The sequence below is a fragment of the Parasteatoda tepidariorum genome, chromosome 11 (genome assembly GCF_982258835.1).
Source record: "Parasteatoda tepidariorum strain Cologne lab strain chromosome 11, Ptep-v5.0, whole genome shotgun sequence".
Lineage (NCBI taxonomy): Eukaryota > Metazoa > Arthropoda > Arachnida > Araneae > Theridiidae > Parasteatoda > Parasteatoda tepidariorum.
This window is the reverse complement of record NC_141765.1, coordinates 51,341,048-51,363,156: the sequence shown is the minus strand read 5'-3', so window position 1 is coordinate 51,363,156 and position 22,109 is coordinate 51,341,048. Positions and strand designations below refer to the sequence as shown.

Sequence of the window (22,109 nt, the reverse complement as noted above, 5' to 3'; positions counted from 1 at the left end):
ATAATTAAGAGAACCTGCTTTACAAGATTCGACAACTTACGGCCTCTTCTAATGGAAACCTGCTAAGTTAGTTTCCAGATTTCAAAAAAGGTGTGAGATAGAGGAAAAAGTTAATTACTATGTAGCAGATCATCATCAATTTAGTACAAATAGACACCTTGTGGGTATAAATACCAAGAAAAGCACGCATTTATTGGCGATTTTCTACACTGAGAACTAACAAAACGATATTCAAAATAATGACATTAACTTATCATCAAATAACATTAATTTTGATGTTGAAACTTCTAAGCTTTGTAAAACTAAGTTTTGTATAAAGATATCTTGTAATCATAACTAATTTATCTTCTTTTCTAAAAAATTTTCGACGCGTCATATACAGTATTGGTAATTGTTCGCCGCCTAAATAGTTCTTTTATTTAAGTAATTTTGTCAACAAGGAGTTAATTTGGACTAAAGCGATGATGCACTTCCTCCTATCTCTTACCATTTTGAGAGTAACGACGTAACAGTTTCACAACAAGTGACGCAGTATGCGGTTGAATCTTGTAGCCCATGGACACTTTACCATACCTAGTCACCACTTTCACAATTATAACGGCAATCGTTCAAAAGTTAATAGGGTAGATACGGATTTCAGTGGGCATCCAGTATAATATATCCTATACTTAATTTATATATGTTAAATCAAAATTGCGCATTTTTTAATTATTTTTCTTTATTTTCTTACAGATGGCCACAAAGACAAATTTCCTCATCAATCAAAACTTTACCATGCAACCCAAGAAAAAATATAGTATTTTTGAAAACACATAAATGTGCTAGTACATCAGTACAGAATATTCTAATGCGTTATGCTCATCAAAATGACTTGACTTTAGTCATTCCTATAGTTCCTAAAAGTCATTACTTTTCTTTAGTCAAACCTTTCCGAAAAGAAATGGTAGCTGGTGCACCATGGGAAATTCTTGGATACAACATTCTCTGCCACCACTTAGTATTTAATAAAGTAGCAATTGAAGCTGTAATGCCGAAAGATTCTATTTATTTATCAATCGTAAGACATCCAGTAAGCATGTTTGAATCACTGTATGAATATGACGAATTGCAGGTAAGAACTATATAGCCATTTTTTCTCATTAAGTTATCAGTTATAAAAATTAGAAATGACAGCAGACATTAAAATTTATGACAATAGTGAAAAGTACAATATCAGGTTATATAATTAGATGCACTATTTGAGATTCAAAACACATGCTCAAATATCTTTTACAAATACAGTAGAGAACCGATTATACGGAACGATCAGGACCAACGCTATTCCGGATAACTGATTTTTACGGTTTTCTGAATCTCTACAAAAAGCCGTTTTTTTAATAGTTAAACCCAACTAAAAAAAAAAAATGGAAATAATCTTAAAAAGAAGAGAAAACGATGAAGTAATACACTAATGATTATTTCCAAAATGATGGTAAGGTAAACATCTTTCAAAAAAGAACGAAAAATCCTAAAATCTTATGAGGAAAAAAATTTTTTTTTTTTTTTTAAAAATGACGGGAAAACTAATTGAATCTCGTTCCGGTTTTTTGGTTTTCCGGTTTTCTGATTTCCGGATAACGGGTTCTGTACTGTAATATCCCAATAAGGCATTTTTATAGGGAAAGAAAATGGTATACGCGTTTTAGACATTTTTTGTCCATCGTTTTTCGTAGCAACACACAATATAAAACGGGTGATTTTTTTTTTATTTTGTAAAGTAGCAAAATTAGCTGTTAACTGAGTTTATTGCTAAAATTTAAATATAGATATTATTCCCAAACTAGTTAAACATCATAAGAAACCATGTTTCACAGGATAGGGACTAAGATTTTAAGTAGAACTCGTACGTAATAGAATTGATTAAAATCAGTTCTATTACGTATTGAGTTCTACTTGTAACGGTAGAAAAGCGGGTAAGGCTGGGTAGCTAACTCTCTATGAACTACTGAAGACAAATTATTCAAAATGGTTTACTTAAAATTGTTTCGTCGACTACATTTAGTATACTTCCCCTTACTTAAAACGTGAAGATGTCAACATTGGATGGAAGTGCCACAAAGTGAAAGAGTATTTGACCACTCATCAGATGCTATAACTAATTGTTCGCAGTACATAATTTTTTTCTCGAAGCATTGTTTATAAATTTATTATTTTGAGCTTCCATTTTAAGAGTAGATAACAAGTATTTCTAAGTACGAATTTTTACATAATAAAAGAAAAAAAAAAGAAAGATGTTACGTATAAAAAAATTTTGGTCTTATAATGAAAATAGGTGAATTTCTATGCGATAAAATCTCCATTTTTTTATCCATTACAATGATTCTATAACATACTGCTACGATTTATGTTAACAGAATATTTTTCGCAGTTGTAGCTAAGTTAATACTTCAGCATTTTGATTTAAAAAATTTTGATGCAATGATTTGATGATGTAAAAAATTTGATTTTTGATGTGAAAAAACTGTGTTATGCATGTTTGCAATTTTTGTGCATGTTTTTTTTTTATGTGATGCACATTTTTTAAAAATATTTGCTTATACTATATTTTTAATTATATTCTCATTGCAACTGGAAAAAAAAGTCATCAAATTACGTAAAAGTTGTGTTGGCGCCTATTTATTTCAAAATTTTACCTCAAATAATTTTTTCATTCACTAAAGAAAGAAAAAGGAGCTGTGTTTAAGTATCATTTTTCGAAATTTCTTTGTGGAGGAGGGGTTAAATTTGCGCAAATATGACCACACACTTCGCATCACTTGTGATTTTTTCATCTATATATATCGAATATTGAAATTAGATTTTAAGATTTATATAAAATGTATACTATGTAATATGAATGCAAGCTAGTTTTTTAATAAGGAAAGAATTACAGGTTTCTTAGTCCTTAGAGTCTTGTATAAATACAAATGTTATAAAAGTTGAGCACAAAAGATGTGTAAATTCACAATGTGAACCGGATGTTCGTAGACGGTGAAAAATATGTTAAAAAGAGTACTCATTAAAACTAATTTAATTTTAAAATCAAATGTAGGAAATAAGTAGCAATAAAATAAAATTTTCAATTGAATTGGGTTTAGTGCAAGTAAACTATATTTTGTACATCTTATAACGAAATTTGTAAAAATTATAATTAGGAAATAAGAAAAGTACTGAAAATTTCAAATTAAAAATAAATGGCAAATTTAAGAAAGATAGTTTTAATAATTGAATTTAAAAATATGTTTAATAACTAATAAAGAAAATCCTTAATGATAATGATTTAAGCTTGAGCCAATCAAAATTATTATTGAAATATTATTTCTGTCACTAAAAATAAATTTAGTAGTTGTGCTTAATTTTTACTTGTAGCTCGTGTGTACATCGGATTGAAATAAATAAATAATTAATTAAGGTATTTCCATTGTCCATGAAACTTCTTTAAAAAGAAATTGGTCATTCTTCATAAACGAGTGGGAAAAATATTGTTGTTCCTGTTATTTTATTATAAGCACAAGACTACTGAGAAACGTGGTCCAATTTAACTTGATTTTGCTTTCTGTGTGTAACAAACAATCCCGCGGAAAAACAACAAAAGCGTTATATTGCCAGCATTCGATTTCATGAATTCGAAGGCTCCGGAAAAGGACCACCGTGATTGTCACCAACATATGGGTTGAAATACAAAGCTAAATTTTCTGAGAACTACTTAAAGGACAAGACAAGTGTAACCCAATTTATTTACTACAGACAGAGAACATCCTTTCATCTCAGATATCTATAAGCATCCTATAGGCGACTCATCCCCCTTTCTTTTTTTTAGAGAAAAGATCCATATCTCAGAAAATTCAATTCATTCCCCTCCGAGGGGGGGGGGTGCTCATCAATTGAGCGAAATCATGCATTTCGCCAGGTCTCGAGAACTTTTTAAACGAATCGAAAAGTTTTTGCACCTAATAATAAAATTCATTTACCTATAAATAATTCCTTGTCAAAAATAGTTTTTTTTAATAATACAAAATATAAAATTTTTTATATAATTTTAAAGAATATCAATTTAAATGGTAAAATACAAAATTTGAACGAAATCTGTTGAATAGTTCTGGAGAAATTAAATGCCAAATATATAACTTTTCTTAAAATTGAATAATTCAAATGTATTTGACTGATTTAGTACACATTAAATTTTGTATTTTGTCATTAAAAATGACATTTGTTAAATTTTCAATTTAAAGTTTTTTCCGACTATTCTCTTAATAAATAAAATAATATAAAATAATTAATACTTCAAGGAACTATTTTTAGGTAAATGAATTTTATTATTGCGTGCTAAAATTGTTTAGTTTGTTTAAAAAATTCTCGAGATATGGCTATTTATTTCGAGAGTCAAGAATTTGAACAGATTGAAAAAAATGTATGCGTTTTTTTAGAAAAAGTATGTGTCTGTTTTTCTAATTTCAAGTATTTTGAGTCTTAGTATATAAAATTTCAAAGTTCTGATCATAAGTTATTCATTGTGTTTGCTTTTTTGCACATTGTACTTATACACATACAAAAGTTACTTTTTTTTTAATATTAATTGAAAAGTTTTCAATTGATTATATTATTTTAATTATTTTGTTTTAATTAGAATAAATATTTTCTTTTAAAAAAGTTTTGATTTTATATTTTGAATTAACATGTGACTTAGTAGTGGATATATTTTTAATTGTTAGAGGGGGGCACCAAAATATTTTCAGTGCTTAGGGCCTCAAGAGGTCTTAATCCGGCCCAGAATCTCATACATGTAGGTAAGTAAAATTTTGAAAACAAAAGCTATTCAGTAGAAAAAGCAATAATTTTTTTAGGTTTGTGAAATAAAAATATCAAACTAAATCGTTATTTAAATTACACAAAGAAAAATAACTGCATCATAATTTATTTTGCTTAATGGCACAACACACACTAATTTTATATATGTACAAAATGGATTATAGAGATAAAAAAAAGACACATAAGCAGAAGTGACTAAGTTTTCTATATAATAAAGACTTAAACACATAAGTATAAAAATAATTTAATAATAGAAATATCTTCTACATCAAACACTGAGATCATGACAAATTATGTTGTAAGATAAAAAAGATTTAATAGACAGATTTAAAATGTGTATTTATAAAGATTTTAAATAATGTACAGCATTTAATGTGACCATATTAGTCAGATTAATATATTAGAAAATCTCCATTTAAGTATTTTAAAAATTATTGCGAAATTTCAACCCTTTTGAAAGATTAAGAGCTTACCTTATAATCAAATAAATTTAATAATGCATAAAAATTGAAGTACAATTTTAAATTTTTAAATAAAGCTAAGCAGATATATATAAAACTTATTATAATATAATTTTAAAACAGCATGTCAATTTTATTTTTACAGGATTTTTATCACATGGATATTGAAGAATATGCCAGAGGAACCAAAAATGAATCTATTATAGCAACATTGAAGAAGCGTTCAAATGGCATGGGAAGAAATCAAATGTTGTTTGATTTTGGCCTATCACCTTACTTTTTTAATAATCGCTCAGTAGTAGAGAAAACAATACAAAAAATTGACCAAATTTTTGACTTCGTAATGATTGCAGAACACTTTGATGAATCTGTTATTCTTTTACGCCACATTTTGTGCTGGGATTTAGATGACATAGTCAGCCTTACAATAAACGCTCGCTTAGGGAATTTCAGGAAGAGTTTATCTAAAGAAGCAACTAAGAACTTAGAAGAATGGAATTGGGCTGATAAAATGCTATATGATCATTTTCTAAAAAGGTTTCAAGCAACAGTTAAAGAATTTGGCCCAGAACAATTAAAGTTAGAAGTCCAAGAATTGCAAAGGCGGCGCAATGAATGGTTTGAATACTGTGTTCAAAAGAAAGTTTTAGCTAAAAATCTAACTTCATACAATGTATGGAGTAACAAAGTGGCAGGATATGTTTTAAAATCTAACAACCATAATCAAACATGTGAAGACTTAGTTAAACCTGAAAAATACTTCACTTCAGAAATAAGGCAACATCAACTTATACATAGCATTTTAAAAGGAGCTACTCTGCCAAATTATGGTCCCACCTCTTTGAAACGTATCTTAGATCTAAAATTTTTAAAAGATAAAGAGCTCCTTATAGCTAGAAATTTATTAATGAACCAATTCAAATATCGAAGAAAATATGCACGGAAGATTTAAAGCTAAATTAATGAAGAATTTATTATGTCTCTATATTTTAATAAAATATTACTATGAAATATTTTATAACTTGATGTTAAAATTATATTACTGTCAATACCTTGAGATAACATTTTATTTTAAAGAATATAGGTAACTATTTTTAGTAATACATTTAAAAAATAAAGCTTTTAAAGATTAAATCACTCACAAAAGTATAATTACATTTATGCCTATTTTTCATAAATTAAAACAGTATCTAACCCTAATTACATGCATAATAACTAAGATTAAAAAAATATATAACAGATAGACATCAACATTATAAATAACAAAAACACTTCAGTTTAAAAGTATATTTTTTACACAATATAATATACAGGAACTAAACATCACAAAAATTTAAAACTTTTCTATACAAAAAAAAAAAGTTACATTACATATGATTTTAACTGAGAATTTACGATAAAACAAATTAATTACAAAGTGTGATAATTTCTTTCAGTTCTGGCTTTATAAAATTTAAAGCTTATATAAATAATAGCCAAAAGTCCTAGAGCCAAAACAATGCCTCCTATAAAACTAGGGGCATCAAAATGACGACCTGGTGGAATAACTGTAGTTCTGGTTGGCACAGTAGGAACAGAAGATGATGAAGTTACTGATGTCGTAGATGCCACAGTGGTGGTGGTAATTATTTTTGTTGTAGTTGTGGGACTGACAGAAGTTACATTAGTAGGAGCAAGAGAGCCTTTAAAAAAGTATCATATTCAAACTAAATAACGATTATTTTATACATAAATGAGACTATTTTGATAATAAAGATTATATTTAAATTTCTAACATGATTAATTTTAATCTACACAACAGTTCTTAAAAGAAAGAGGAAACTGCACTATATTAACGTAAAAAATTTCTATAAAATTCTTAACAAAATTGTATTCAAATATGGATGGTTGACCGTTTAAAGCTAAGCACAGATGGCGCTAGAGGTTAAAATTCAGCATAAGACTTCTAGGTTACTACTTAGATTGATCTTGATGCCAAAGACTGAAAAAGGGTGCCATCCAATAATATTATATTAGTGTTTGTAATGTAACGTGTTCTTTCAATTCAAATTTTAATGAAACAAACACCAGTTAAATTAGGGAGACTCCGCAAGCACACTATCCAAAAAATAACAAATGGCGATACTATAAACAAATATAGCCAAATAAGAGATAACACGCTAATCATGGCAAACCTTACACTTTATTTATGTTGTGATATTAATAATCTTAAATTTGTTTTAAGCTCAAGATCTGTTAGAATTTATTAATTACTGAAAACTTTTAAGAGCAATAAAATTATGGGTAAACTAAAACACTAATTATAATTTTAAAAAAATTCCAAGAATATTACGTCAGTTCAGACATCACCTTGTAAGCATAACATAAGCGGAAGGATACACAGGAAATTTTCTAAATTTATTCCGGTAATAGGAAGCTTGTTATTGTTTACATTTAGTCAACACACACTATACATGCAAGTCTTGAAATAATTTAAAATGTGAAGTAAAAACACCCAAACAGTTAAAAGTAAATTAACATTTTGAAAAGTAATATACAGTTGGAATTTCTGTCTAACAATTTTGAAGGGGACTTATTTGTCTTGTGTCCTTAAACAGAATTTGTGTAAAGAAAAAAAAACTTACAAAATTTTTCTTACACTTTTACATGCTTACAACTGACTAATTATTGTGTAATAAACTAGATTTCCTATTAATGTATAAATTACATTAATAGAAAAATAAAATAGAAGAAAAATAAAGTAAATTTGCTGATTACTCCACTTGTGGTTTCATTTTAAAACTTATTCTTCCAGTTTTTTTTTGAGCATTTTAAAGGAGCCATCTTTAAAATTAAATGTGATTTATTTTACATTTTGAATTACCAATAGCCCCCGTGGCAGAAACACGGCGACACAGCGACATTGTCGCAGAAAGCGACTGAGTTCTTGCAGAAAGATTTTTTTTATTTGGGAAATAAAAATTTTTGGTTTGCCACAAACAAAAGTTCTCAAAATAAATTCTGCAGAAACAGAAGCTGTTTTACCAACAAAAAAAATCATTTTCTTCAGAAACAAAAAAATTCTGCAGAAGCAATAATGGTTCTGCAACATTTTTTTCTTACAGAATTGTTTTAAATATTTTTTTTTTCTAGCGTACCGCGGAAGGAGAAAGCGCTCGTAATTCTCCGTTAATCTCCAACACAAACAGTTACTGGATAAAAAAGGGGAGAATTTTTTTCCCCTTTATTAAGCTATTTTTGGAAATTTGCCAACTTCGGCCTCTATCGCTGGCGCAGTAATTTGCTTTGTTTTTTTTTATGAGAACAGAGCATTTTATACGCATGCGAAAAAAATCGCATCCAATGAATATGGCTCTAATACCGATGTTTCAGTACTGATAAAGACTATTTCGTTTCGAGATGTTGAATAGACTTGAGCATATTGAGTCGGAAACTGCTTCTGCATACTTCGTGTGGAATCAGTGCTATATATTTACACAATACAGTGCGAAATCACAAGCGCTGTGTATTTTTTTCGTTCTGAACTTAATCTGATCACGAAAAAAGTTTTATTTACCTTTTTAAAAAAAAAAAATCTTTCAATAAGTCAGTACAATGTTAATCGAATCTAATTAATTAGGTAAAATTAATTAGATGTAGAAAAAATTGAAGCAAACATTGCTTTAATTTTTTTGCTTTTAGAATTCGGTTATAGTCAATACTATTTTATTATTTTGATTACTCAACTTCAATATTAATTTTTTCACCTGATATAACTACTATAGTGAAACATTAAATCATACTGTTTTAAACTGATACTTCAAATTCAGTTATCTTGTTTTATAAATTTAATCTTATTGTCCATTCTTAGCTATTTCTATAAGTTCTATCTTATTACAGGTTCTGGGTAATCTTTATTTATGCTCTAGTAAGCATTTTTGTCTTCAGATCTACACATTTATAACTTTTCGTTATTATCGAAGATTATACAAATTTATACTTAAACAATTTAAACTTATTAAGAAATGTAAACTTATATTATGAAATTACAGTTTTATTCTATGCATGTAGACTTATTTTATAAACACGAATTTCATCTATTATTATAAATTCATTACACATACATTTATAACGATAAAAATATCTTGCAGAAAGATATTGGTTCTAATTAGGTTTGTCGCAGAAAGTCAGAAAAAATTCTGCCACAGGGCAATAGCCAAACATTTGCATAAAAGGAAATGGTGTTTCATTTATTACTTCATTACTTCTTTTTCATCATTATTATTTATATTCTCTTTATAAATTTAATCTTTTAAATCAGTTATTAAAATATCCTCCTCACAGCTGAAGAAACCAGGGATTTCATACCTTTTTAGTTGTGCAGACCACCAATTTTATGAAAAAAATGTATATTTACTAGTTAGTGGGTCTCTCAAGTAAAAAATATGACATACTGACACACAAATTTATATAAATATACGTATATTTTTATATGCATATGACAAATCACATGGAAAAAATATTAAGGATCAAAGAACTTCTATCCAATATCTGACTTTAATATAGATAAATATAATGCACACATATGTCAGTGTTAGTTTGTCTTATCGAATAGTAACATGTAGGAGAGGAATTAAAATATTAATTTTATAAAGAAAATAACTTTATTGCATTCACTTAGAACTGTAAGGAAACTAAAAAACAAGTAATAAAGTTAAAAAACTTAATGGAATTTTTGACACTGTTTGTCCACCATGAGAAAATTAATATGTTATTCCGTATTGAAACTCCACAGTTTAGCCACAAATCATTCTTAACATTCAATTTTTAGGATTTATCTAATATAAGCATAGGATTTATCTTTCTTAAAATTCAAAAAGCTTTCGTCTCATAGTACAGCAAGATAGTAGGCTCTTCCATAGCCCAGTTTAGTTGCCTGTGGCCCACAATTTTGGAACTTCTGTTCTAAACGATTAACTTTCTAGTCTTTCTTAACCTCATTACAACCAAACTTGTATCCCCTGACAGAAAATTTTCTTGTTGATGTAAAAAGTTTTAAAAAAATGTAAGAGTTAAAAAATTACACCTTAAACAGAAAGAGATACAACCCTCCTTAAACAGGTTTTTTTTTTTTACAGTAAGGGAAATAGTCTGTCCTTAAGAAGAGTGCTGTTAAACAGAGATGCAACTACTAAATTATATAACCTTAATTAGAAAATAACAAATACAATGGGTAGCCATACTAGCCTTTAAAAATAATAAATTTAGTTCTTTTTAAAAAAAGCTTTTTATTAGAAAATTGAAAAATAAAAACACAGATTTCTTTTTGAGTAAAAATGTCAATTGTAAATGAAGAAAGTCATTACTAGCATTAAAGATAGATAACATTTAACGTTGTTACAAATAATTCTGAATAACGTATCCAGGATAGCCATCCAGGTAAAAACCAAAAACTTGTTCAAACTCTTAAAAAAATTGTTTTAAACTATATAAACTATGGGGAAAGTTGGATTTAAAATATTTACATTCACATCCATGACATGAAAGAAAATTATAATAAATTTCCTATTCAACAGATTCAATTCCTACAACTATTTCATTTGACTGCTGTAATGTTGCAAATATCAACACTATAACAAAGCTTCTTAAAATATTCTCTTATAGAACAGAAAATGATCAGTTTTATTACCTGTCAGAAAGGAAAATAAATTTGCTGTTCACATTAAAAGTAAAATTTTTTCCAAAGGCATTGAAATTTGAGTTCACCTTAAAAGATATTTTACGTTAAAAATACTTTAAAGTATTACATCCATATACAATTTGACGGGGAATTGAAAATTAGTTCACATCAAAAAAAATTCATGTTAAGCGTGAGGTTCAAATGTATTTGCTAATATGTTAATATTAATACATAATTGATAATAAATATATTAAACTAGAAATTATAGTTTTAAGCAGACAAATTTTCACTTTATTGCCTTTTAACTTTTTTTTTCATATTGGAGAGCTTTCCTCTTCTCAAGGCATTTTGAAATAGACTCCTTGAAATTATTACAGAAAGCAATTATTATTTTAGTTTTCATATTTCAAATGAAAGATGACTCATAAATAAAAGCATAAACTTTTATTTCAGGAAATAGCAAAAGATTCTAAGCAATCTGCAATTCTTGTAAAAAAAAATTTAATTACTACTCATTGTTTTTTTTATTTCTGTTACAGATTATTAATGCAACTTTCTAACTATACAGCTTCTAGCAGATCTTTTGTTGGCATACAGTAGTCAATATTTCAAGTATATTAATTAATGTATTAAAAGGAATTTTTTTGCATCACATTTTTGTTTCAACTTAGCTTAATTTGTACAAGAAAAGTAATAATAATATTCAATAATTATTACATTTATGTGCTATTAAAGATATGAATAATAATATTTATACCAACACATAAATGCAATGATATAGGAAGATATAAAAAAATTTTTAGACTCCCTTTAACAACTTTGCAATGGTATAAGCAGTGACACACTGTAGTTTCTGCATATCAGATAACAAATAAAATAAAAAAATAGCATGCCATTGGTGTGCACGTAAATGTCTCACACAATATTTCAGACAAATAATGAAAATTTTCATGAATCTTCCTTGATTTAAATTTAGTGAAGTTAAATACAAGTTAAAAAATATATAAAAAAAGATGTTTAATGGATGTGAGAAAAATTTAGAATTTTTTTTATGGGAAATTTAGAGAACTATTCTAGCTATGTACTTTAATTTTAACCCCCTCAAAAACTGGTCAGCTGTGACACTCATATGAATTGTATTAAATCAAAACCAGTGATCACTAAGAAATGCAAAATACAATGTAAAATTAACATATACTGTCGAAATCATTATATAGTTTTGCCCAGCGCTGCAGTTGTGGGGGGGGGGACATCATTCCCCGAAATATTTGGTTTTCTGTAGTAAAAAATAAATAAATGTTTGAAAAAATTTCAGACCAATTATTTCTCTTTTCATTTTTTTTTTTTATTTAGTCGTTTATTATTTTTTTTAGGAAGTGAAATAAAATTTCACTTGGTTCTGGGTAAAAAAAATTTTTTTACTCTGATAGAAGTGCTAATTTTACTAATCAGATTTGAAAGTGCAAGTGATCTTTCAAATCTGATTATTACAATTTTTATGCTCCACTGTAAACTGACACAATGAGAATAGTCATGTTAAAAAAATATAATTTCAGAAATGATAATAGTGCTTAAAATTTTTTAAGTAGTTTAAAAGTTAAGTAACCAAAGTAAATATTTAAATTGCATCTACCAACATTTAATGAGAATAAAATCTTTATATAAAGTTGCTGTTAATTAATTTCATGAGGTTTGTAAAACTTTAAATATTAAATGTGATTTTTTTTCTTCTTAAATCTAACTCTGTTCCAACTCTTTTTTTACATATTTTATAATCTGGTAAGCAAAAAAACCAAGATAAGAGCAAATAATTATGTTCAAGCAAGAAAAAAAAGAGGGGTTCATTTAGTTCACCCACTCTTTATTAGAATAAAGACACTTTTGAAGTATGTAACATAAGTTATTACAAATGTGAAGTTCTCTTACTGTTATACTCTAACAAAACAAATCTGTATCCCTTTTTGCGTACATGCATATATATATTTTTTATCTTCTTCATATCAAAGCAATATGTTTAGTAAAATAGGTACATAATGCTTTTTAAGTGCTAATGAAGAATTGTGTACTCAGTCAGTTACATTTAATTGAAATTTAGATATTTTATTACATTATGTAATTATTTTATATCAATAAGCTTTTATGATGAATACACCAAAGATAAAAATTATGCTAGTAAACCCCCTTTTTTTAAAAAATAGAAGTCTGCTTTTCTTAATGATAACTAGCAGAGTAATTTAAATTGGTCGTTTTCGGCCTATCAAAGCTCAGTCAACTATGACATATACCCTATAAAAAGGTGAGTTCCCCCAAATATTTTTTTTCCAACTACAGCTTTGGTTTTGCCCAGTAATCAATTAATTTGAATAAACATTCCATTAAATTGATTTGTCCCATTATGTGAGTGGCAATTTAAAGCCACCCAATAACTTATCACATAATTTCCTTTTTATGTTGCCCTGATTAACAAATTTCCTTTTTTAATGTTAGAATTATGATAAAACTAAAATGAACAAATTTTGAAACTAAAAAATGTGATGCAAAATGTTCAGGTTTCTTCAAAATACCTTTATTTAAAACCTATGCTTGTAATTTTTTCAACTGAAAAGGGCAAACATGGTTTTGAACTTTTACAAGTTAGGTTACAAATGAAAACTTTAAAAGAACTAAATATTTTTGCAAAATTTTTAAGCATTTTATTAAAAAAAAAAAAGAAAGAAAACTTACAGTTACTTGAGTTGTATATTATATCTTCTGCTTTACAATCTTCAGTTTTATTTTTCGCATAACAGCATTTATTGCCTGTCAAATAAATAACATTTCAAAACAAAAGAAAAATTACACTTAAAACATTCAATTCCTTAGCATAAATTGAGTTTTTTTTAAACAAAATCTTAGAATCCATTGAACTTACTAATTAACCATGCAGTATTGTAATAAGTCATTTTAAATAAGAAAAAAAAAATTTTTTCATAAGTTTATCTATATTATTCTTTATTTAGATTTTTAGTAAAATCCAATAGCTTCAATAATAGATTAATTTTATAAAAACAACACTTTCATGAAAATTAACTATGAACTATGAAAATTAAGTATTGTCACACATTTTAGAAAATTCATTTTACAAATTATACTTTTTTTCCAAAGTTTATAAAGATTGTTGATAATAAATATGCAAGATTATCATCAACAGAATTCAGTTAACACTGGGTCCAATATTTGATTTTCCCTTTTAAATCATAACATATAGTATTAATTCAAAATATTCTTATCTTATTACTTTTCAAAAAAAAAATTGTCTTTAAATTACAAAGATAATTTAAAATAACATTAACATTAAAGATAATTTGAAATAACATAAAAAATTGCATTTAAAAAAATGAAAAGCTGACAGTTGGATTGCTTAGCAAAAATCTAGTGTGTCCATTATCAGGGTTGGGATTTAATCTCTAAGAAACTTATTTTTCCAGGAGGAATAAACCAGAAGAAATTTGATGAAATGAAAGAAAGTAAAAATTACTAAATAATGCAATTTCTTTAAATTTAATGTTTTAAAAGGAAGAAAGAAATTACATTTGTTTTACAATTAACTATTTTCTTACTATATATTTCAGTTTTATATAGAATTTTAAAATCCTTATAACCTATAACAATTAGTTTAGAATTTGAATTTATGTTATCCTAATTTTCTTAAATAAATATGGACACTTATATCTGGATAAATTATGTATACTTGCTTAATTTTAAATTTACTGAATATTCTATTTAAGATGGAATTATAACTTAGTAAAATAATACATATTAATTGAAAATGCATATATATACAATATTATGTACTCATTTAACATTTTTTTCAATTGGATAAATTTTCATTGCAATTTTTTATCAATATAATTTCAGATAAATAATTCTGAAAAACAATATAATTTAAATTTCAGACATTAATTTTGTTTTTAATTAATTCTTTTAAAAAATCACGATATTCATCTTTATTTCAAAGCCCGATATTATTTCACAACAGAACAAGAACTCATTTTTTCCCCTAAAGTTATAATGTTAGTAAATTCTAATCAAAACGATATAAAGTTAACATAATGTGAAGAAAAAAACTTTCCTATAACCTGTTACACCCTTGAAAATTTAAAAGTTTTGATTTTTAAAATCAATAATACCATTTAAATGAAATTATATCTTAAAATACTCATGAATTATTCAAGATTTTTAGTTCATGTTTTAGAAACCTTATATCATTAATCATTTATCTGAAAATAAAAATTCATTAATTTACAAATAAAATATTAGTAAAAATTCGTAAGTTTATTATATAAATCATAATTAACTTACTTGTTATAAGTATGTGGTTATAGGTATTTGGACTTTAACACTGTGGAATTTTTAAACATTCATGCTTAACAGCACTTGTTTATGAAAATTAGTATGCTACTAATAATTGTGAATACCATGCATGTGATTTATAGTAGAATACAATATATAATGTGATTACTATATTTTAAAAGTTCTTTGCATTGCTAATTAAAAATTTTACTAATCCATCTTCCTCATGTAAAACATTTAAAGATACTAAAGGTGCAATAAATTCTAAAAACCATTTAACTAATTAATTAAACTATATCACAATAATGAAATATTAAAAAATTCCTTTAATAATTATTTAATATTTCCTTTTTAAAAATATTTGGTTTTACTTCTATTTCTAAAGGGACAGTTTATTTCACTGTGAAAAAAACTTTTCATCCTTGATTGTGAAATTATAGCAACAAGTAAAGAATAAAATAATAATGAAATAGCAATAATAAACAAAAATGTTACACTTACAAAACAACTGAAAAACTTTATAGCAAAGAATTATTGGTGGAAAAAGGTATATCTTAAAGAAAAGCACATGAATTCTTGCTTGCTAATCAAGCTGAAGTTTTTTGCACAGACAAATTTAAAGACTATTAGATTTAAAAAAAAAAATTCTGATATTTTTAAACAATTATGAGGTTATAGAATATTTATTATTCTAAACACATACACATCACACCAACTATGGCCAAGCACCAAGCCCCATCTTTAGTGCTTCATCTTTTAACAGCCATGGTAGAAAAGCCACATAATTTTGACAACTTCCCTTTCTCCGAACTTCCACACCCCAGCCAACGAGAAGACTTTCAACCAAAAAGATTTAATGTGCACCTTACTGCATATATACGCAGGTTGTTTAGGATCAAACTCACTACCTCCAGCACTCCAACTAACTATGCGAGTGACTCCTTAACTGACAGTGCTACCTGAGCACCTTTATAATTTTAAACAACAATTTTCAACACTAATATGCTGTCTAATTTTGCATTAGTAGGGAATATAAGAACAGAAGCTGTAAGAGGCGACTTTAAATCCATGTTATAGTAGTTGAATTCACTTTTTTAAAAACTTAAATACATTATGTTGGCCATCAAAAGAAAAAAAAAATTTTTTTGGGTTTGCTTTTATGGAGTTTTGCTAATGACTGGTTTAAATTAACCAACACAATAGTTTAGCCAACAATCCTATTTAATTTCATCTTTTATATTATAAATGTATAAATTTTAGTTATATCTTGCAAAGGAAATTTCAGTTGACTTATGTTATTCTATGCTTTATGCACAAATCTCATTTCTAAAAGTACACAACCAAGATCATTTTAGTGATGATTCTGGATTTATTTAGCAGGACACATTATGCAGCTAGGTTCAAGACAACATTCCCATGGTCAGAAACTCAAAGAGTTTACATGGGTTAAAATTCATATATACACACATATATAAACATGATAGTACAATATGCTAAGAATATTCTAACTAAAATCTTAGTCTATCGGGATAATACTCTGGGAGAGAACTTTTGAAGACTCTTCTTATTAGACTAAACTGTTCTTAGATCATAAATAGAAAAGAAAAAAAAATTCCTCATAACTATATTTAAAATTACTGAACATAAGTTCTCAAAAACTAAATGTATCAAACTTAATGCAATTTTACAACTTCATTTTTTCTTGGGTAGAATGTACTAGTTATTAAATTAAGGATTTTTTTTCTTTGATCACAATTTATTTTAAAGGCAATACAGTTTAGATTTTCAAAAAAGTGTACTTCTTTGCAATACAATTCTGCCAAAGATTCTTTAAAAAAAAAAAAAAAATCTTTTATTCAAGCTATATTGAACCATCAGAAAATATTTGATTTCTTGGTTTCATAAAAACAATTAAATCTATTTAATTATAAACAAAAAATCTATTTATAACTTCTTATTCTAATTTCTAACCGCAAAAATGTTTCAGTTGCATGGTTGTAATAATTCTCATAAATTTGTTGGCGACTCGTGATCGCCAAGGTATTATTTTAAACCCAATATTGATATGCTGGTTGGCATTGTTTTGGCTATGCTATATTTTGATAATTCGCCAATTTTGGATCTCCTACCAATGCTTCTGTGTTCCGTTGGGAACAATTTACACGTACTTTTTAATTTGGCTTCTGACTAGGCAGGTTGTGGGGGATTCGTCTCCCATGGCCTGACCTATTTTAATATTATTATGCAAAATTGATTCAACTGAAATTCTTATGGATAATATATTTTGATATTTTATAACTCGAGCTCTGCAAATATACTACTAAATAAAAGCTTTTTTTATTAATTCTAATCCGGCTCAACTACTGTTTTCATCATCTCCTGATTTCAGCATCAATCTTCAATTTGTCAATACCCTACACCCTCCTACAGCACCTGCCTATTCCATCTTAACATTATTGGCTCTCTAACTTCAAATTATCTTCTTCATAGCAACAGTAAATTTAAAAATATTGAAGTTAATAAAAGAACATCCACACAAATTAAAAATGGCAATAGATGATAAAACAAGAAAATGAACATTCTCTTAGCAATAAATACTTACTTAAACAATATACAGCAGCTTTATTATCTACACAGTCATTACAAGTCTCATTACTACAAGTTGTTTCACCTAAGAAAATATTTAACATTATTAAAAAAACAATAATAATAAAATAGTGGATTTGAAAACAAAAAATTAACCATATAATTATAAATAAAATGAAGCAAATGAAATTGTGAAATAAAAAATATAAACTTAAAACTATAACATAAAGTGATAGTTCAACCAAACTAAGAAATATTCTGTTTTTTTTTTTTTTTTTTTCTTTTGTAAATTTAAGCTTGAGTTAATATTGTATTAATTCTCTAATGATGTGACTGAGTTAATTCAAACAAGATTTGTAAAAAAATCAGACTTAAAATTACTTTGTTGTGACTCCCACTGTTAAATCTTTTCAAATAGAAAATATCTAGATCAAAAGTTACTAAATATGAAAATATTATATTTGGGAGTTTTACACACACATAAAAGTCTGAAAAAAAGGAATCACAGTATTCGTAATCTTAAAAAATACGTATTTCATTAATACTCTATAAAATGTTACGATGTGTAATAAAATTTAAATATTTAAGATATTACGATAAGTTTTTAATGTATTGCGAACTGACATAAACCTGGAATATCTATGAAATTTGATCATTCAATTTATTCCTTGACATCAAATAAGATATTAATCTGAGGGTAGATCTTAAATACTTTTTAAATACAAAGAAGATACATTTATTTTATATCGTTGTTTTTTCAGCTTTATTTAGTAAAATAAAGTAATTTATTAGGATTAGAAGTAGGAGATTTACTTAATATACAATCGTTTCTAAAAGATCTTATAATTGCTTCCTTTGTTGTTTCATCAATGTGATTAATGTAGACAATTGTTGAGAGCTAGAACTAATTTGGATAATGTTTAACTGACTTTTAACTCTGCCTAAAGCTTGATTATTTCTAAATGCTATAACAGGAATACTAATATTGAATTTTTTTTTCTTTCTGTTTTAGACGGTATTTTTCATGATTTACTGGCACTATCAATGTAATAGTATTACTTTGATTTTAAATGTTTCTTTTTTTATGGGTAACGATATTCAGAATTGTGTTTTAAATAATTTACATCTAAAAAATTTTTTACATTTTAGATCTTTTCAAAATTTGAATATTTATCTCTTATAAACTTGAAATTTCTACTATTTATTCTTCTCTTTTATTAATACTCTGCTAGACTTGAAAAATTTTCTTGGAAACTTAAGCAGACCATACAACAAAGTTCAACATTTATATTAAGAATAGCGTTTAAATTAAGAATTCATCGGGAAAAAAAGGTACGCTTATTCAGAGAAAGTATGTTTTTACATTTGATTTCGTAACTTAAAATATCGCCTGCACTAAGTAATTAGCATATTAGGTCACTCCTAGAACCTTAAAGATTTAGTCCTAGGATGTGAAGATCCGATCATTAAATCAAAAGTTATCCACGGTGGTTCCTTTTTTTTTTTTCTTTGGTGCACTGTTCAATTTTTTAATTTGTATTAGAACTATATAACAAATGTAATTATTTAAATTTGCATAAATGTAATTTTTAAAAGAGTACTAAACAATAATTAACACCATAAAATAAAGCATTGATATACTATATTTTATTTAAAAACAAAAGTTCAATAAACAAAATTAGAGAGAAAAAAAAATGAAATATTTTATATTTTTCAAATTTTCTGCTCAAAGAACAGTTTTTCTAATAAAAATATTATTCAATAAAATAACATATTTTTTTGTAATAAATTTGTTTATAATGATACCATGAAAACCACATCAAAAGGGAAAATAAATGCAATACTGCCTTTAAGAGTCTGCCTTAATAAAATTGTGAAGCTTTAACTTCTATGGAAATCCTAACATACAACAAGATATTACATGTATTTTATTTTTGCTTTTTGATTCAAATAAACTCTCGAAGAAAACAGTTCCAAGAAATGCTTAAAACAATAACTGATATTTAAGACATTTTATTTATTACGTTAGGAACTTTAAGAAAAACTTTCACTCACCCAATACAGTGTAGTAAATAAAACACTTTTAAATGAGAAACTGATATTAATAAATATAAATGAAAAACAGCCAAACACTCATTTAAAAACATTCCAAATGTACATTTGTAAAGTTAAGTAATTAATTTATTATTCCATCATCAAATGTGCTAAACAGAGCATTAAAAAGTTAACCCAAAAAGCTTGAATCATTTAAAAAGAAGTTTCTTTTTAAAACTTTTCATGCCAAGAAAAACATTTATTTATTAATTATTTTATAAGAAATCTAAATAATCCAATATTTTGATTTAAAAAAAATGGTATCTTTACGAATTACTATTTAATAATAAAAACACATCAATATAGTTTTGGTAATAAATTATCACACCGTGTCATATTTCAAAGATCATTTTAACCAAATTGATAAACACAAAAAGATTTGAATAAAAAAAATGCAAGAATTTAAAATTATTTAATATTTCAAATGTATCAGTACTTATGCCATGTTAAACATGGCATGCTCTAAAAAGAAATTCATGATTTGCACAACTGCAAGATACGAGGGGGATTCATACAATAGAGAAGATTTCTGAATTGTGATTTGTGTCAGAACAATCGTCAAGCATTGGCAACTATAAAAGTTAAAACAGAAATACTGTAAATTTCTGGGCAGCAGCCCATGCAAAGCTTTAAAAAAAAATCTCACAATGAGACTAACTCAAAAAGCTACAACTGCTAGCTACCCCCTACAAGTTTCTAGCAAAAATAATTAATGAAAATAATACAAGTTTAAAATCAATTTGGTGCCTCAGGGATTATAGTTGGCACACTAAACTACAAAATGGAAATATCACTCTTTGGAAAAGTAAAAAAGTGAGAGCGAAATGAAGAGATTTCCATATCGTGATCAGTGGCAGAATAATCGCCAAATCTTGGCAACTTCCTGACAGCAGCCCGGGAGAAACTAAAAAAAAATGCATAAAGGAACTAACTTGAAAGGTATAACTCGTAACCACCCCCAGGCAAACATCTACATATTTTTTTCTAGAAAAACAAATTGCAAGCTTAAAATCTATTTGGCACCTTGGCGATTGTAGTAGCCACAACAAATCACGATACGGAAATAGCCCCAGTAAAATTATAAATAAAATAACTAATATTTCCTAATTTGTATTGTTTAATAACTAAATAACATCACACAAACTAAAATATATGCTAAAATGTATGTTTTTTAAATTAATTGTGGTAAATATATGTGTTTGTTTGCTCTAAGAGATTAAGAAAGCTGAAAAATTTGTACCGTTTTGTTTTCTTTTCTTAAAAGCCATATGAACCCTGCACAAACATAAATTAATACATAGTTTTTTTTCCAGTGATTTTATAATTCTGAATATTATGAATGACCGTTCTTCAAAACAGAAGCATAAACCTTTGTAATATAACGGTTATCTCACATAAAAATTGAAAAATGCAAATAACAGTACTACTGTTTAAAAAAAAAAAAAACTCCAGAAATTCATCAGATTTTTCATAATTAAGTGCAACAAAAAATATGTTCCCAATTAATAGGAAATCTTTAAACATTAAGTAGATTTCATGAATATTTCAATCATCATACAACAATAAAATATATCCAAATATATATAAAATAATGGATTGCGTATCGCGATATATGTATAAGATAGGACACAGACAAAAACAAAACAACCAAATTTAGATAAAATAAAACGTACCAGCAACTATACTTATCGAACAAAGGCCAAGCCAAAACAGTAATGAAATTCGAGAAGGAAATGAAATCATTTTCATATTTAATACTTTTTCTCAGACAAGAATTTGAAAATGAAATCCCATCGCATTATTTACATTCGATAACCACTTTTGTTTTCGTTTCAGGCTTTTCCCCCCTTATGTCATTTAAAATGGATGCATTGCCAAACACAGATATACTAATTTTAATATTGAATGCTATAAACAAACCAAAGTTAAATGCTACTTTAAAGAGCATTTTCACTGCATGCAATTGCCGCATCTCTGATCAACGTTAAGGGAAAAAGAAAATCTGATTGGTGAGTGTCACGCGAGAAAAATGCAGGGGCGGATCCAGAAATTATTCCTGGGGGGGGGGGATCATAGACTCATTCCCCCCCCCCGCCATTAATTTTTTTATTAAGAAATTTTTTTTTTAAATATTTAAAAAAAAAAAAACT

At 26.7% G+C, this 22,109-nt stretch overlaps 2 protein-coding genes across 2 annotated transcripts in view; one reads left to right on the top strand and one right to left on the bottom strand.

Moving 5' to 3' along the window:
* The window catches only part of LOC107451045 (galactose-3-O-sulfotransferase 2), a 40,065-nt gene extending 33,761 nt beyond the window's left edge, over positions 1–6,304 (top strand). The window contains exons 2-3 of the mRNA XM_016067017.4: positions 733–1,111; positions 5,434–6,304. Coding sequence (XP_015922503.2) covers positions 733–1,111; positions 5,434–6,240 — 1,186 coding nt within the window. The 3' untranslated portion in view covers positions 6,241–6,304. The remainder of the gene's footprint in view (positions 1–732; positions 1,112–5,433) is intronic.
* Positions 4,918–21,848, bottom strand: LOC107451052 (sialomucin core protein 24). The gene is made up of 4 exons (XM_043046910.3): positions 21,633–21,848; positions 17,882–17,950; positions 13,672–13,746; positions 4,918–6,970 (listed from the first exon to the last, which is right to left on the bottom strand). Exons 1-4 carry the CDS (start codon positions 21,706–21,708, stop codon positions 6,699–6,701), a joined length of 492 nt encoding a protein of 163 aa, XP_042902844.1. The 5' UTR covers positions 21,709–21,848; the 3' UTR covers positions 4,918–6,698.
* Positions 21,849–22,109: the final 261 nt, after the last annotated feature.

Excerpts from the sequence above, each read along its gene's own strand:
- LOC107451052 (XM_043046910.3), bottom strand. The coding sequence starts at position 21,708 with ATGAAAATGATTTCATTTCCTTCTCGAATTTCATTACTGTTTTGGCTT. Across the intron at positions 17,951-21,632 it reads TTCGATAAGTATAGTTGCTG|GTGAAACAACTTGTAGTAAT; the intron begins GTACGTTTTATT and ends ATATTTTCTTAG. Across the intron at positions 6,971-13,671 it reads AATATACAACTCAAGTAACT|GCTCTCTTGCTCCTACTAAT; the intron begins GTAAGTTTTCTT and ends ACTTTTTTAAAG.